Source organism: Platichthys flesus, chromosome 7 (genome assembly GCF_949316205.1).
Source record: "Platichthys flesus chromosome 7, fPlaFle2.1, whole genome shotgun sequence".
NCBI classification, from domain to species: domain Eukaryota; kingdom Metazoa; phylum Chordata; class Actinopteri; order Pleuronectiformes; family Pleuronectidae; genus Platichthys; species Platichthys flesus.
The window spans coordinates 988,847-1,007,228 of record NC_084951.1 but is presented as its reverse complement, the minus strand read 5'-3'; the positions used below and the strand labels follow the sequence as shown (position 1 = coordinate 1,007,228).

Here is an 18,382-nt window from a genome sequence, read left to right as displayed (position 1 = left end):
TAACTGTTTTACAAGCATAATACCCTAATAATCCTGGCCACACTCTTGTTGCTTACTGAGTGTAATTTGCATGTGGAGATATGTAGGATTCATGATGTCTTCTGTCAGCTTATGTAAAAACATGTATTTAGCCAGACTGTGTCCCTAGTTTTGGTTGATCTGTTTGCTGTCTGTGTTTGTACAGATGGTCTGAAGCCTTTACTGCCCAGCCCAGTCAGAGAGCAGGTTGATAAGCTAGTTCCTCGCCAGTGCTTCAGTCTCAGTTATGACTTAGCCTGTGACAAGCTTTGCAGTGACTTTCAGGAGGACATCAGCTTCCACTTCTCTCTGGGCTGGACCATGCTGGTCAACCGCTTCCTGGGTCCCAAAAATACCAGGCGGGCCCTTGTGGGCTACAATGACCAGGTAATACAGGATATAAAACTCCTCCCAGCTCAGTGTTTAAGTAGGGCTTCATGACTTTACAGAAAATCCTAATCACGGTTTTCTTGCTGAGCATTGAGATCAAATTACCCCATCACTGTGTTTTTCAAATATAATAATATAAATTGCATTGTAGAGTTTGATGATTGGCTGAATATATCATTGAATCAACGATTGGCTGAGTCCATAGCGGGTTTTTTCTGTGTTCTTGAGAGAGATAGAGAGCGAGAGAGAGATATGCACTTAGAGTGGTGAAGTGAGATCCAATCACAAGTGGTCAAAGCTCTCATATACTGGCCAGTGCTCATGCATGCACACACATCAGGGTTTCCCCCAGCACTATCTTGTTAAGGCGGCCGCCTTAACAAGACTAGGGCCCCGCCTTGACTACCAATGTATTGAAAAAAAAAAAAAGTTGAAAAAAAAAAAAAAATGGCATTGATAATACTCAGGTAATACTGTTTACAACATTAGTCGTGCCAATAAAGTTTTTTGAGTGTAATTGAGACGGCGACATCTGGTGGTTGATTATATTGTTGCATAGTCTATCATAGTCACCTGTCAATCTACCGCCAGTGACGTGCGGTGAGGTCAGTGAGTGGGTAGGCACTGAGTTCTGAAAGCCAGATTTCTCTAAACCTATATATTGTTAAATCAAAAACAATAAACAACAAACAGGCACGCACGGCCGATTTCAAATAAGTTCCTCCCTTTCTTTCTTTCTTTCTTTCTTTCTCTCTCACTCACTCACTCACTCACTCACACACACAGACGGGACGTATATGAAATGTCACGACGGTGACTTCAGGTTTGCCCGTAGCCTACTGTAGTTTGGTCTAAATGATTAAACATCGCATCCATCGACTTAACGGACCCGTCCCTCACACCGAGGGCAGAATAAACGTAAGGCAACAAGTCAAACCTTCGCCGATTCAAACTACCGGTACTACTTCTATTCAACTTAAAAATAAAAGACAGCATTCATCATTATGTAGGACTACAGCATAACGGACAGATAGGACCGCCTTCTCCAACGTGGAACGCCCTCTCCGTGCCTCTCCGCGGCTCCTCGGAGAGCTTTTCGTGCAGCTCTCCTTTTTCTAACTACACGTCGAAATGGCGGAGAGCCCACGGATAGCCCTTGGCTGTGATTGGTCCGCTAACGCCAGCATTTCGGAATGGAAACTTCCTGTTCCATTCCCTACATCACTACGACTCTATAATTAAGGTGACAAGTGTGTTAAGCCAGCGGCGTTGTCCGGCTGACGGTGGCTGGTTAGAGCACTTACGGCACGTGTGTACGGTCACATACTGTTATAACGAACTTTCATAACGAGGCTAGCGGGCTAACCACCATGCTAACTGCGGTGGGAACAGCGCAAAAACCCGCTGACTTTAATCCCACGGCTCATGACACTCTCTCAAACACCGTCAGGTTAGAAGCAAACACTTTAGATCGATACTAACTAACGGTAGTAGTTAGTATCGGGTGTCCCTGCTGACTGTGTGTGGAAGCTGGGGGGAAGCTAGCTGCCTCCGTGTAGCTTCAAGCTGTTGCAGCTGTTGAATTAGCAACGCAGTTTGGAAACAAGACCGGGGAACCGCTGCGTTAAGACACGATAACATAAGCATTATGACCCGCTGGGTGTCACTTTATTCAGCAAAAACTGTCGCGTCATCAACATCCTTTTTCTGTTAGCTGCCATCGTTCACTGTGTGTGAGGAGCCGGGAGGACGTAAATAAACCAGCGTGGACTTCTTCTATATACCTCATGAGGTAGGCTTCTCTAAGCTCGACTTCAGTTGCGCCATCTACTGTTCTGGCGGTGAATTGTTTTCACAACAAAAAGGCTCGTAGAACTATAAATCAAAAAGGGTCCGTCCGCTCCGTCAGTCCGCAACGGACTCGGAGTAGCATACATTGGCCTTAAGCTGCGTAAATGTCTAGTAATATCTCGATTTTAATTGGTCCATGAATGATATGTAACGTAAAGGCTTATGTGGCATACCATTTACGTAAATAAGGCACAAAGAATGATGCCTATTTGCGTACATGTTAAATCATACAGAATCAGGTGCGCATGCGCGAAAACTTTTTTTTTCTTGCCGTCCACAATGAATAGGCGGTTAATTTGAACGGAATCCGACATCACAAACTGTCATCTTCCGAGGCAGCTTGATTTTTCTTAAAAACCGGCTTAAACCCTATTTTGTAGTGCCTGCATGTTTTCCACAACATTTGTACCTACTGTTGTTTATTTATATTGAAATAAACAGTTGTTTATTTCATTCATGCGTACTGGCATCTTTGAGCAAAATACCCCCAAAAATTTTCGCCGCGCCGCTACGCGCCGCGCCAACAGCACCACTGCCTGCTTACCACCTTGACTGAGACATTTACTGGGGGAAACACTGCACATGCGTACAAATATATTGCATTGATGTTTCTTTGTTAGACAGCAGCTATTTTCACCTGTTTATCAATCATGAGGTAAAATCCAGAGTAAATTAGGGAGGGTTGACTGAAGCAAGACTTCTAATCTAATCTTCTAATAGGCAGAGGCACACAAATGTTTTTTCATGTAGGCTGGTGTCTTTTTGATGTGCAATTCATTATCTTGGACTCTCTGTAGACCTCTAAGCCAGTCACTTTGCTCTGTGCCATTATTAACTGTGTTCTCCCTGTAGGTCCCTCGGCCCATGGCCCTGACTCCTGTCAGCACTACCATACCTCCTTTCCCGCAAAGCTCTGTGACCCAGGAGGAGCTCATGGTCTCCATGGTGACAGGTCTCGCATCCCTCACCTCCCGTACTTCTATGGGCATCCTTGTGGTTGGTGGGGTGGTAAGAACACATACACACGCACTGAATACACATATTCGTAGTAGTAAATATCTTCATGAGGATTATGGTTGTATAAATATTATTCCCAGTGAAATCAGTAAAATTTAAAAAAAAAATACTTAAGCTTGCTGTGATAAAAATTGAAAATAATGTCCCAGATCTGCACCCAAATTTAAAGGCTTCTTCCCTGATCCCTACTGCATCTTTTTTAAAAGTTTTGTGCAAATCCGTAATGTAGTTTTTGCATAATCCTCCCAAACTAGGTCTGCCACTAACAACTATTTTTCTATCGATTAATCTGTCGACTATTTTACCGATTAGTCGATTAATCTAAACAACTAATTTTCCTCCAAAAAATCGAATTGACCCTTTCATTTCATTTCGCCACCTATCAACCCCCCTGTTATCCAACCCTCTGTTAAACCTTTGTGCAGTTCACATGGGCTGCGATGCGCCTCGCTCCCTGCACCGATGTTTTCAGCGTTGAATCTGTCAAGTTCGCTTAATAATGTGCGGGAGACAGACTGTCTACTAATGTTGACATCTTTATTCGGGTCCTCACTTCCGTGTCTGACCCCGCCCCCCAGATTCAATGCCTCATTCCATTGGTCCACAACATACCAACACAGGGGATTCCTATTAGCTAAACCTACATGTCAATCAACTGTTGTGAATAACATTGAACGATACCACAGTCTTTTTGTTTTCGCTCACGCCAGGAAACACACTGGAAAATGATTTTAAACATTATAAATGACATATTTTATATGATTTACATTTATTATGCATCACATACTTTGTATTCCCCTTATGTTTTCCTGGAGTTTTGATTTCCCCAATTTTCCCAATCACATAATTAAATTTCCCCCTCTGCCCATCCGCTACAAGCACACAAGCAGATAGACAGAGGGGGGGGGGGGGGGGGGCTACGAAGACCGTAATCATTTACTTCCAAACCAGTACATTGGACGGGTTACATACAGCAGCGAGTGGAGAAAGCAGAATCGCTGGCTGACAGCTCTGAAAAATGCGCGTCCTGTGTGAACAGCCAGGTGCCAGCGTGCTTGAGAATAGCGCTGTGCTGCGTGGAGCGGCGCAGAGCTTCGGAGTCCGGTGTAAACCAGGCGTCGCGTAGTTATATTGAAGTAGAACATTTGTTCAAATGACTTGAAATAAAACGTAAATTCATAAAAAAAAAAAAAGATGCGTTGATTTAAAATATTGATGTCGACACATTTTTAACGTCGACGTCATCTCAGCAGCCCTAAAACAAACGCAGATGAAACATAACGTAAACATAAAGCGAGTGGATGAGGAAGATCCACAGAGGAACCCATGCTCGAGACAGCGTCGGTCAGGCCAGGGGATGTGACATCCAACCTGTAGAACCTCGCAAATGTGAAGGGAAAACACCAGCTAGACTCCCTTGAACAGGGCCCCCTGATCCCCTTTCCTAAGACTCCTTGTCCTCTCCACATATGTGTGTAAAGCACGGACGGGGCAAAGCGTGTGTAGCTGCTGCGGTTCTGCAGAACCATTGGGAGGGGGCTGAAAAGCTGACAGTTCCACTGGATTAACCATGCCCTCGGCTGTGAGCCTGGTTGCATCAGTGGAAAACATTTTATTGACACAAACCGTGTGAGTGCTTTTGAGACATTGATATGCCGTTGGAACAGTCCCACATCTGAACCTTGTCTCTTCTCCTCTTGACTGGTAATCATGAACTGAGCTCCGGGCCCACGCGTCGCCTACAGGGAGGGCTGGCACTGGGTAATTTCTCCCTAAACATTCAGGATAGCTGGACTGCCAGGGAATAGGGAAAGGCTGGCAGGTCCGCTAAAGGTGGGGTGGACCACTAAGATGCTTTCTTCTTCTGCCTGACCTGCTGAATGAGCCGGAACCGGTTGAGCAGGCGGGGTTGATCGGGAATTGAAGGGCTTTTTAGAACAAGTGGGCTTGGTGTCAGGAGGGCCGGTGTTGCTCGCACCCAGTAACTGAGCACCAAGCAACACACTTGTTGCTTATAGCAGTGCTGGCCTGATCCATCCCGGATGTCACAACTGCCAGCCACACAGGGCTGGCGAATTGGTATAAGAGCTTCTATGAATCTGCGCCCGGGGCAAATCTCATAGTGAGACGAAACGAATGCTAAAAAAGAGGACTCCACCACTGCCTAACAGTCCCCTTATAAAACCATGAATTCACTTGACCGTTACTTAGTAGTACTGTTAACATCACACACCCCAATTCTATGGCCTATGGCATGGATGAGCAACAAACAGCCTTGTGTGTAAAAGCTGAAATTATGTCACTGATTTCATAAGGTACAATCATAATCACATTGGTGAAATCAGCAAAAAATAAAATAACACGTTTCAGTTTTCCCCCTTCCCATTTCATTTTTTCCCTCTATTCACCATTTTTCTTACCCTCTCACCCCTAAGCTGCTTTAAGACATGCACTGAACTCTGGAAATGTGAATTCACTGCATGCGAACAGACCCAAAAAAGAAATAAAGGAAATCAAATATCTTGGGATGAAAATATGGTGCCATACAATTAGAAGACAGCAACGAACAAAAAATGAACATAGCTGAAACCGAATAGTTTGTGAATGCACACATTGGGGAAAGTATTAACCGAATAAACAAGCCTTGTTGTAGTTGTGAAACAACTGCATCCAAACAAAGTAAATTGTGTGAAAACACAAGACATTTTCTTCTCTCCAATAATAGAAGCCTGCTGACTATAATTCATTCAGACATTTGTGAAGAGGAATTGAACACATCTGTTAAGTTGATCAAACCAAGTCTTACATATTGGCTGCAATGATATCCCCAGTCAGACATACAAAATGTGCAAAAATGTCTATCAGGCTATTCAACATCCTGAAGGTGTGTGAGTTCACAGTTCAATCTTACAGCTCAAATTGGTATATCTGGGAACTCATTTATACAACAGTTCGTAGGATTAATACTAAAAGTACACGTTCTCACAAAAGCATGCACACTTGAAGGCAATGTTCCCTTTTATAAATCAAAATCCACCTGGAAATCTGTGTACCTGAATCTGCCTCAAAGTCGACCATAAATGCTCAATGCAATAATGAATAATAAATGATCCTGCTGACCAATGGGTTTCTACTGTGAATCAAGCGATAAAAAGAGGACGATCAACTATTTGACACCGACACTAAGATGTTTGTTAGTGAGGTGGAGGTGGAGAACGACAGATTGTTTGGTGGCCACAGCAGTGATGTCACTAATAAAGAAAATTCACTGATACACTGCTACTGATGTGGATAATACAGTAAGTGAGCGGGAGTATGATAGAAAGAACGTCTAATTCAAAGGTGGAGTCAAAAGAATATCGCTTCACACTGTCAGAATGTGAGCGAACTTGTTGTACCGCCTCTTCATATTTTAACAATCCAAACTGCAGGATTATTAAATTCAGGGACAGCTGTGATATTCCCCAAAATTCCCTAAAATGGGGGTGTACAAAGAAAGGTAGATATTATAAAGTTGTAATCATACCACACATATACCTATTGGCTAATATACCAGAGTGGTGAGTACTGTGATTGCTGAACATCTGTTTCCTCCGAATCCTTTAATTTGCGCACTCTATCATTGCCAGGGCATTCATCACGGAAATTCCACCTCAGTATTTTTTTAATTAAGGCAATCAGACCGATTGCTTAGGATCAGTGGGATCCTAGCCTACACTCTGGGATATTATTTGGAAGTAAAAGCAAAAAGTGAATAGTTTCACACACGTTCATTGCAGCAATTTTACAAACTCACTGTATACAAACTAAAGTTGGACTTAATAATACACACAGTGTTAGAAGATATTATTAAAAAGTATAACTCTGCAACTCTGCTGTGTAATGGTATCAGAACATAATTCGTGTAAGGGTTAGGTACGTTGTTTTACATCTTTTTTAATTTAAGAGTTATGTTGGGCGCTGATGAAATGGATCAATAATCTTGCTTCATTTCACCTCACGTCTGCATCATATTTTCCTGTCTCCAAAATGTTTGTAAGCATGGGTCAAGGTTAGCGTACAAGTGCACATTCTCCTGTCAAGTTTGCTTTTATAAATCCCAAAGTTTGCATGAGAAGTCAATCAGGTCCTGTTGTTCGTATGCAATGGTTAGAAATAAGGCCCCTGGTCCTGTTGCACCCGCTAACACGGGACAGACACTTAAGCCAGACTCTAAATCTAAACTCCTTGTTGCCATCAACCTGAACGTTTACAGAACCAATGGGATTTGCTCGAGTTTTCATATTAAAAGCAGCAATTATATCACAACAACATAAATTAAATGTTGCCATTAAATCACATCAAAGTCATCTTGGATCCACGATGTGAAACCAAAGGACTGTTTGGGGGTCATATGAATGTTAAGTGTGTCCTTAAATTACATTGGACTATAGTGGCATCTGATCTTGATGGTGGATCATGATAGTGGTGGCTGCGGACCATAGACAATGATAACGACAAGACTGCTTGATATATAATATTCTTCCTCAGATACTTGACCATTACTGACAATATTCCATCAATTCATTGACCTTCCATTATGCCACAAATTGTTTATTCTAATCAATGCTGCAAATACCTTTTATCTTTCTGATGTTCTCCATTACACATGACATCTATTGCACTTCTGTCCATCCTGGGAGAGAGAGATTCCTCACATGTGGCTCTCTCTAAGGTTTCTACCTTCTTTTTACCCTGTTAAAAGTTTTTTTTAGTTGTTTTTCCAAACTCTTGTTGAGGGTTAAGGGCATAGGATGTCACACCTTGTTAAAGCCCTATGAGACAATTTCTGATTTGTGACTATGGGCTTTACAAATAAAATTTGATTGATTGATTAAAAAAGCAACCGGTTAAAAACTATGAGCAGATTCCATCATGGATTATTGTGGTCATCTCAAAAAAGTCACTCAGGGATAATGTGGTAACAGGAAGTCCAGACTGTGGATTTGTTGATTTAGATTCATGAATTTCACCAATTAATGCACTTCTTCTGACATTTATTTTGAAGATTCCATACTCAGCTCATGAACATTTACATTTAACATGTTTAAAATCCATAACCCACCAAAAGCCTTTGTACTGAAGGAAGATATCATTCAACCATGATATCGCTGTTATCCCTGCATTCACAGTGTGTTTATGTATGAGGGGAATGGGGATTCAGTTGGACCTAAATCTGTGTTTTGTGTTCAGATCTGGAAGGCAGTGGGTTGGCGGCTGATCGCCTTGTCAGTTGGCCTCTACGGACTACTCTATGTTTACGAGCGGCTCACCTGGACCACCAAGGCTAAGGAGAGATCCTTTAAGAGGCAGTTTGTGGACTATGCCAGTGAGAAGCTGCAACTCATCGTCAGCTACACTGGATCCAACTGCAGCCACCAAGTCCAGCAGTGAGCATGTTAACTGACTATATACATTTGCTGTATCTCATATCAAATACAAAGCACACACACACATAAGTGTTAACATTCTTACATGGAAGTGATCAAAACAGATGTTGCAAGATTAATGGAAATTACAATTTTTATTTGCACATTTTGCACCAACAAAGTGTTCTCCCTACTTGGCTAGCAATTTCACAAATTTGAAGCTTTCAGCCATATCTCCCAGTTAGTAATGTCCTAATGAGCGATAAAGAGAGAATACTACAAAAAGCTGTTTCTCCAACATGCCTCCACTGCTCTTGCAAAGAAAATATTTTAGAGGCACTAGATTAAATATCCATCATTTATTTTTCTAAATATTCAAATTTTGTAAATACTGTGACAGCCCTTATTAGAACATGCTGATAATAGTGAAGAACTACAGTAGTCCTGTCTAGAGTATAGGAAGTATGCAAATTGAAACAGCAACTGTAGCCACTCAGTGCAGACAATGTTTAGTTTGATCAGTAATTTGATAGAAAACAGGAAAAAAATAATTGTAACTTTTTGTTTTCAGTCTTGAAAACAAAACATTGTAACTTTAGTTATTATGTTATCTAACGCTTTTTCTGTTTCTACTGTGCTCATCAGGGAGTTGGCCGGTGTGTTTGCTCAGCTCTGCCAGCAGGTAGATGTCACCCGTCAGAATCTCGAGGACGAGATCACTGACATGAGTAGGAAGATAGAGCTGCTGGATAGCCTGCAGAGCAAGGCTAAGCTTCTGCGGTAAGTGCATCACCACACTCAAATTACTAAACTGCAGGACACGTCTACACGAAGAAGATGCACGGTGAAGTGGGGGGGGGGGGGTTAAATCACACCTGTAAGAACGACTGATGTTAAAAGCAAGTTACTGGTTTAAAGTCACCTGGGGCCTTCATTCTGGGGAGGAGGGGAGTTATCACCTTTATTTTTGATAGGACCCAGAATGAGTTGTGAGTGAGTACGATAATAAGAACAGTGCCTGAAATAAAAATAAATGATCACTTCAGGCTGTCAGAATGTTAGGGAACTTGTTGTATCTCCTATACATATTGTTATCACACAAAAGTGCAGGAATATTAAATTCAGAGAATAATGTACCACACATACCTATTGGCTAATAAATCAGAGTGGTCAGTATAGGGCTGGGCGATTTTTCGATCTCGATTCGGGATCGCGATAAAATTTTGATCGATCTCGATTATCTCCTTGTGACATGTATTCGATCTCACATGGCAAAAGTAAGCGCAACAACAGTGTCGGAGTCTGCCGGCTGCCGTCTGCAGGTAGGACATGACACGCCCACTTCCCCTCGTGAGAGTAGCTGCATTTGCGAGAGAGACAAAAAGAGACAACGAAGTTGGAAAAAGGAGAAAAAATGAGTGAAATTGAAGTCGGGGACAGCAAAAATAATGCCGAAGGTGAAAGCGACATGACTCCATCACCCGACACCGAAGAGATTGTCGGAAAAAAGGGTAACGCGACGTCAGTTGTGTGGAGGTGGTTTGGATACGGCAAACATGACGAGGAGCAGTCGAAGCCGGTCTGCAAAATATGCCGGCGGTCGGTACCAGCCAGGACGGGAAACACCACAAACCTATTCAATCACCTGAGACGGCACCATCCCAGTGATTATACAGAGAGTTTGACTCTGCGGGCTCAAGTTTGCCCGACACCAAACCAAGAGACAGGCAAGACCACTACGTCTCCCGTTAGCATCGCTAACGGGAGCGATTCTGTTCAGTTAGCAAAACAGCAGTCCATCAGGTCGTGATTTGCCGCCATTTCCCCTTATGAAAAACAATCGAAGCGGGCTAAAAATATAACGAGCGCTATTAGTTATTGCTTGGCTAAAGATATGATGCCCCTGAGCACAGTGGAGAGGGACGGCTTCAGGAAACTCATCAAAGTGTTGGACCCCAGGTACGAGCTCCCTGGCAGAAAGTACTTTTCTCAAACGGCGCTGCCACAGCTTTATGATGAATGCCGTCGTAAGCTGGAAATCCATCTTAAGGATGTAAAATACTTCGCCACTACCACCGATCTTTGGACTAGCCGTACATCTGAGCCATATATGAGTCTTACAATTCATTTCATTGACGAGGAGTGGGCTCTGCACAGCAAATGTTTACAGACAGTATACTTTCCAGAGGACCATACTGGGGAAATAATCAGCCAGGGGCTGGAGGATGCACTCAAATCCTGGGGTCTTAGGGAAGACCGACAGGTGTGCATCACAACAGACAATGGGGCAAACATTGTCAAGGCTGTTTCCCTCAATGACTGGACCCGGCTGCAGTGCTTTGGTCATCGGCTGCACCTTGCCATTGGTAAGTTCATGATGATATCAAAGGAAAAACTCATGCCAACATTCAATTTTGAGCTCTAATAATAGCTCACAGTGTAATGATTCGTATCCTTATACACTGTTGCCCATAAAGTTGGAATACAATGTTTATTTTTTACCTCTTCTGATGAAATGATTGTGACAATGTGATTTATTCTTGATATCTTCTCAAAATTGGTAACTGGGACTCAGTATGTAATCATTGCACCTGGTCAAAGGTAATTACTGATATGTATAAATCGGAATAAAAAGAGGAATGTTTCTGAAAACTAAATTATTTCAACTTTATGGGCAACAGTGTACATTCTAAATGCCTCAATGTACAGGCTATCACCTGATAACAATTGATACTGATATTATTATAACTAACATTTTGGATCTAAGATGTATTGGAATTAAGAGTTTATTATTTAATCACTGTACTCAACTTAAATTGAGGAAAAACAGGGACAACACCAGTGTGTAGTCTAAGTGTATTTTCATATCAAGGATGTCATGACAATATTATGATTTATTATCACAAGACACAAACAAATTTTTAAATAATAATGACCTTTTTTCATTTACAGAGAGAAGTGCGAGAGACAAGAGAATTGAGAGAGCCATGGGTGTGTGCAAAAAAGTGGTTGGTGCTTTTTCATTCTCCTGGAAAAAGAAAAAAGAACTAGCAGCTGCGCAGAAGGAGTTCGACCTACCTAAGCACCGGCTGATAACAGAATCACCTACCAGGTGGGGTTCTCGCCATGCAATGATAGCACGAGTACTGGAGCAGGAGAAGGCCATTTCAAAGGTTTTATCTGCTGATAGAAAAACAAGGCACCTGGCTCCCTCATGGCAAGACATCGAGGTCTTGGAGTCCATCCACAAGGCCCTTAATCCACTTGTTGAGTTCACCGATGCCCTCTCTGGTGAAACACAAGTCAGTGTCTCTTGTGTGAAACCTGTCCTGCAGCTCTTCAATAAGGAGATCTTGAAGCCAGGAGAGGATGACACAGAGCTAACCAAGGCCATCAAAACCACTATCACCACCTATTTGAATGAAAAATATGATGATGCTGCCACTGATGACCTCCTTAACATGGCATCCCTTGTTGATCCTCGGTTCAAGACCCGCTACATCCAAGATGACAAGGTAGAGACTGTGAAATCCAGAGCTGTGGCACAGATCCTAGGTAACTGTCAGAGCACAACGCAATCTACTCTCACATCCAGTTTTGGGGGAGGCAGGGCAGATGCTGCAGCTTCAGCTCCACCAGCCAAAATGCAGAAGAAGACACTGGGCAGCTTTTTCAAGAAGTCTTACTCTGTTTCTACCTCTAGTCTAACAGATGAGCAGAATGTTGAGGCTGAACTGAACAGTTACCTGCTAGCTCCAGAAGCAGACAGTGAGACCAACCCCCTGGCATGGTGGAAAACCCACTCCACATCATACCCCAGAGTGAGCTTCCTGGCAAAGCGGTACCTCTGTATTCCTGCCACCAGCTCGCCCTCGGAGCGTGCTTTTAGTACAAGTGGCAATATTGTGTCCTGCCATAGAGCAGCTTTAAAGCCAGACGTGGTGGACAGACTTGTCTTTCTTGCAAAAAACCTGTAATGGGGTAAATGATGTTCACTAGTGCACAAGTGCACAAGAATAACTATGAATGGTTTACTATGTTTACATGTTGTGCAATTTTGGCTCAGATTTAATCTTTCAGGTAGTATTTGTGCCAGGGCCATGTTAACTCTTTTTGCACTTGAGATGTTCACTGTCCAGCCAAAGCAATTTGATGTGATAGTTGTCACAGCTGTTAGTTTATACTGTATAAAGTTTCAATAAGTAAAAGTTTATATTATTTTGTAAAGGGAGATGACTAATGTTTGGAATTACAAATGATTTGCACAACCTACCTAACAAGTTTAAAATATTTTTATTTTTGCATTTTTCAATACCTAAAAAAAATAGTATTATATTATAGTGGTTTAGTTTTTTATATTTATTTTGTCTTACAGTTAAGAATTAAAAGCACTTGAATGTGTCAGAGGGTGTGACCTACATGTTTACTTTTTTCTATGTTAATAAACTTTATTTTATAGTTTCATGAATCTCTTGTTTCTTCAAGCTTCAGGATGCCCCTCACACTGGCAGCATCTGCAAAAACTACATATCGTGATAAGAATCGAGATCGATCAATATGGAAAAACATATCGTGATCACATTTTTTTCCATATCGCCCAGCCCTAGGTCAGTACTTGATCTGTGTGATATTGGACTCAATTCTAAACAACGATCCAAGCTAACAGATCTATAAAATCTATATCAGCTGTTGAATCAGTCTTTATCATGGCTGCCTCTATACAGCCTGGTTCATCAGCATTCTACACATTTTTTATCCAATGTAGGTGTTAACCCAAAGGTTCATAATGAAAGGTGAGATTATTGGGACTTCCGGCGTTGACACTGGCGCGCACGGCCGCATAAACAACACCTCCCGGTCGGTCGGAGTTTATGCCCCAATTTTAATTCGAATGACTTTTGAAATTTGTGCTCAATAATGATGGAAGGGGAAAAACACAAGAAGAGCAAGGGAAAGCCATACGGAAAAGTGGATAAAGCTTGTAAAACAGCGACCGAAGGGGCCGCCATGGACGAACATCGAGTGTCATGGCGGACGCAGCCTAAACACCGAGCTAACACTAGCTGCGGAGGACATGGAAGGTAACATCGCCGCCACACGTGAAGACTTAAGAAATATGGTCACGGAGATGAGGTCCGAATTGGGCAACTTTCGAAACGGAATCAGAGAAGATTTGAAAAAGGAGCTAACTGACATACGAGAGGAAATTCAACAGAAGCTGGGCGAAGTGGTAGCGGACCTCAAAGCCACAGCTGACAGAGTGGGTGAAGCAGAGACGCGCCTAGCCGACCTAGAGGAGTGTAATGCTGACTTCATTGAGGTGCTGAGCAGGTCACTACAAACTCAGGAACGTTTACAGGTGAAGCTTACGGATTTGGAAGCTCGCTCGAGGCGTAACAATGTTCGCATTTATGGCATCCCAGAGGGGACCGAGGGAAACAACATTCAGCAGTTTATTGACAATTTCATTAAAAAAGAGTTGGAGCCCCTCGCCGAAACTGAACTTGGTATATAGCGATGCCACAGAGCGCTCGGCCCCAAGCCACCCAATGATGCGCAGCCCAGGTCGGTGAGTGCATACTTCCACGAGTTTAAAACTAAAGAACTGGTGTTACACTCTGCATGGAAGAAGAAGGAGATCTACCACAGCGGCAGGAGGATCTACTTCGACCACGATTACCCTGCTGAAACTTTGGCAAAGAGGAAGGAGTATGCGCAATTAAGGAGAATTCTTCGGGAAAAAGGAATACGATTCCAAACACCACCGCCAGCCAAGCTACGAGTCTTTTTCGACGGTGGGCCGATAACCTACGGGAGCGCGGCAGATGCGGCACGGGATTTAAAGACCAGGGAAATCTCCGTCGAGTTGGAGAAGCCTGCTGATGAGTTTGAGATCCCGGAGAAGATGAGGAGGACCTGGCAGCGAGCAGGGACTACACCCAGCCGACAGACCCGCCATGAGCTGATTAAGGAGAAGCTGCGAGATTTTCAGCGCCCAAAATAGAGAGACAGGGCAACGGGAGGTAACGGACTGGCACACGTCTACTCATATTAAACGGCAAAGAATCGGGTAAGCAAGATTACTGCCCAGTTATGGACATTTATTAATGCCATTTGTTGTAAGGGATGGAACTGTATGCCCTTGATGTGCCTGCGTGGGGGCTGTCTGTTGCTTCCCTTTCAACCTCATCCATCCTACTAAGAGGAATTAATTTTTCCTATAAACAATATAAGATCATTTTATTATTTTTCATTTGAATTACATTGGCTCGCCCTTAGCTTATAGAGTGAATATAGTTGACCGAATATGGGTAAGGGATCTGCTAACACAAAAAGCGCACAAAATACACTCATTAAGTAGGGGTATTATAGTTTGCACTGAAGGGGGGCCCTGGGGGTTAACTAGACTACTCCCCCCACCAAAAGAAGTGGTTTTCTACTTCCAAATGGAGGTCTACCTGAGTTTTGTGATATGTTTGTTTGTTTTGTCTTGTATTCACGAGTTGAGTTTTTTCTATGGTTCAAGAATAGTTCAAGTTTGGTCACTAATGGTACATAATTCTTATGTTAACAGTGGATTAAATGCAATGTCAGGAATATAGGGTAATTACCCTAAATGTAAATGGTCTACACAATCCAATAAAGAGGGGTAAGGTAAATGCAAAGATGAAAAAGGAAAAGCTGTATGTAATGTTTTGGCAGGAGACTCATCTTAACTACACAGAACATGAAAAGTTAAAAAAAACTAGGGTTTAAAAATACTTTTCATTCATCTTATAAGAAAGGGAAAAGAAGAAGGGTGGCGATACTGATTTCAAACAGAGTAAATTTCAAACTGGTTTCTAAATTATGTGACGCTGAGGGTCGATATGTCTTTGTTAAAGGATATCTTGACCAGAAAGAAGTCACATTAGTCAATGTGTATATTCCTCCAGGGCAGGATAATTCTTGTATTAGGGAAATTTTTGATCTGATAGCTTCTGAGGCCTCTGGTGTTTTGATATGTGGAGGAGATTGGAACATTCAGTTACAACCTAAGCATGACTCTTCTAATACACTTAAGAGCCTAACTCCTAATGCCAGGATAACAAAAAAAATGCTGATGGAGCTGGGACTGATCGATGTATGGAGGGACTTCCACCCAAAAGAAAAACAATTTACATTCTATTCAGCAAGTAAAAGGGTATACTCAAGAATTGACTATTTTTTTTACTTACAACTCAGACAGACACAAACTTAAAGATTGTAGGATAGGGTTCAGAGACGTATCAGATCACTCAGCTGTTTATTTAACTATGCATCTGGATAATAAAAAGAAAAACATGCTTTGGCGACTTAATACAAGCATCTTGAATGACAGGACATGCAAGGAATATGTGCAGAAGGAACTTAAAGATTATATGGACAAAAACAATAATGGATAAGTATCGCCAAGTGTTTTGTGGGACGCTGCAAAAGCAGTGATTAGAGAAAGGCTTATAGCACTGACCTCACATAGAAAAAAGGAAAGATATAAAAAACTCTGATTTAGAAGAGAATCTTAAAGTTTTAGAGAGGGAACACATTGAAAGTAAGGAACCCAATATTCTAGATCAAATAAGAAACGTCAGAAAAGAAATAAACTATGTGAGGAAGAATTAGAGAAAAAAGCCAAATTTGCAAAGCAGAGATATTATGAGAATGGACCAAGGGCCCTGAAGCTTCTGGGATGGAGGTTAAGGAAACAACAAGCAGACAGCTCTATATATGAAATCAGGGACCCTGAAACTAAAAAAGTATGCCATAAGTTATATTGAGGATATTGAACATATTTTTGAAAATTACTATAGAGACTTATATAAGGAACCAAATACAACTAGCCCTCAGGAAATAAATTCATTTCTGGAGTCATTGGATCTACCCTCTATAGGTGAAGAACAGAATAAAGCCCTGATGGCAGAGATTACTATGGAGGAAATAGGGAAAGCAATCACTAGATTAAAAGCTAATAAAGCGCCGGGTAAGGATGGCTTCCCAGCCGAGTGGTACAAGGCCTTTAAGGATCAAATAGTGCCTATGCTTTTTGAGTGCTTTAACTATACACTTAAAAAAGGTGAACCACATGGAGAGAGGCAATTATTTCGGTTATTCCTAAGGAGGGAAAGGACAGACAAGAATGTGGCGCATATAGACCGATTTCTGTACTCAATATAGACTACAAATTGTATGCGTCAATATTAGTAAAAAGTTTGGAGCATATAATAATAGAACTAGTGGATCCAGACCAAACTGGCTTTGTGCGTGAAAGACAGAAACAAGATAATATTAGACGGGTGCTACACATTATCGACCATGTGAATAAGGAGAATATTGGAGCCACATTGATTAGCTTAGATGCGGAAAAGGCGTTTGATTCGGTTCGCTGGAAATATCTGTACTTGGTGTTGAGAAGATTTGGCTTTAAGGAAGATTTTATTAACTGTATCAGAACTCTATACTGCTCACCAAATGCCAGAATAAAGATTAATGGACACCTCTCTCAGGTTGTCAACTTGGAGAGAGGCTGCCGCCAAGGCTGCCCCCTCAGCCCCGCCCTCTTTACTTTATTTATAGAGCCCCTGGCACAGTTAATCAGGGATGATGAGGTGATAAGAGGAGTCATGATTAGAGGTTCAGAGCAGAAGATTTGTCTATATGCAGATGATGTTTTGCTCTTTGTTACGACACCAGAGTTCAGCATTCCCAGACTGATGTCCTCGCTAAAAGATTTTGGAACTTACTCTGGATATAAATTAAATGTGCATAAAACGCAAACTCTAAGTTATAACTACACCCCTCAGAAAGACCTGCTAAATAGATTTGGTTTCAAATGGAACTCATCAGACATTAAGTATCTGGGAATTCAAATACCTAAAGACATTTCCAAAATATATGATCGCAATTATGGCCCCATAAGTAAAAACATCAAGGCAGATATCGACAGGTGGTCCCACCTGCCCTTAGATATGCATAATAGAATAGAAACGATAAATGTGTACTCCCCCGACTCTTGTACCTCTTTCAATCCTTGCCGGCTGTAGTACCACTGCAACAATTTAATGAATGGGATATCAAGATTCATATGGGGTGGTAGAAGACCAAGAACTCAATTCAAAACATTGCAATTTACCAAAGAAAAAGGGGGTAGATCATTACCATGTTTAACAGACTACTACTAGGCGGCGCAATTAAGACCACTAGCATGCTGCTGTAACCCAGTGTATATAGCAAAATGGAAAGATTTGGAAACTTCACAGCTAGATATACCGTTACAATCCATATTGGGTTGCAGAATATTGTACGAGCAACATGTTAAAAGTTTAAATCAATGTACAAAAGTTCCTCTTAGAATCTGGTTTAAGGAATGTAGATCACCACTATTTGAAAGACGGTCTAGACTGTTGAGATGGGTCGCTTTTGACCCGGACTTTAAGCCGGCAGGGATTGATGGGAGGTTTAGATTTTGGCATAGAATTGGCATCACTTCTTACTGTTCAATTTCATCAAAGGGAGAACTGGATAGTTTTCAGAAAATGTCAGAGATGTATGGTTTAGAAAAGCTGGATTTTTTTAGGTATTACAAACCAGGTCCTATTTTAATGATGAGATTAAATCCAAGGATAAATGTGGTGTCAATTTAATTGACATATTTATTGACATGTATAAAACAATGGACAACA

The 18,382-nt window shown here is 41.8% G+C and overlaps 2 protein-coding genes across 3 annotated transcripts in view; both read left to right on the top strand.

Moving 5' to 3' along the window:
- mfn2 (mitofusin 2) overlaps window positions 1-18,382 on the top strand; it is a 54,772-nt gene that overhangs the window by 14,811 nt on the left and 21,579 nt on the right. For both annotated transcript variants that reach the window (XM_062391138.1, XM_062391139.1), the window contains exons 14-17: window positions 185-405; window positions 3,112-3,267; window positions 8,509-8,705; window positions 9,330-9,464. In XM_062391138.1, coding sequence (XP_062247122.1) covers window positions 185-405; window positions 3,112-3,267; window positions 8,509-8,705; window positions 9,330-9,464 — 709 coding nt within the window. The remainder of the gene's footprint in view (window positions 1-184; window positions 406-3,111; window positions 3,268-8,508; window positions 8,706-9,329; window positions 9,465-18,382) is intronic.
- On the top strand, window positions 10,505-13,146 carry LOC133956242 (E3 SUMO-protein ligase ZBED1-like). Its single transcript, XM_062391140.1, has 2 exons — window positions 10,505-11,050; window positions 11,637-13,146. The coding sequence occupies exons 1-2, from the start codon at window positions 10,579-10,581 to the stop codon at window positions 12,659-12,661; spliced, it is 1,497 nt and encodes a 498-aa protein (XP_062247124.1). The 5' UTR covers window positions 10,505-10,578; the 3' UTR covers window positions 12,662-13,146.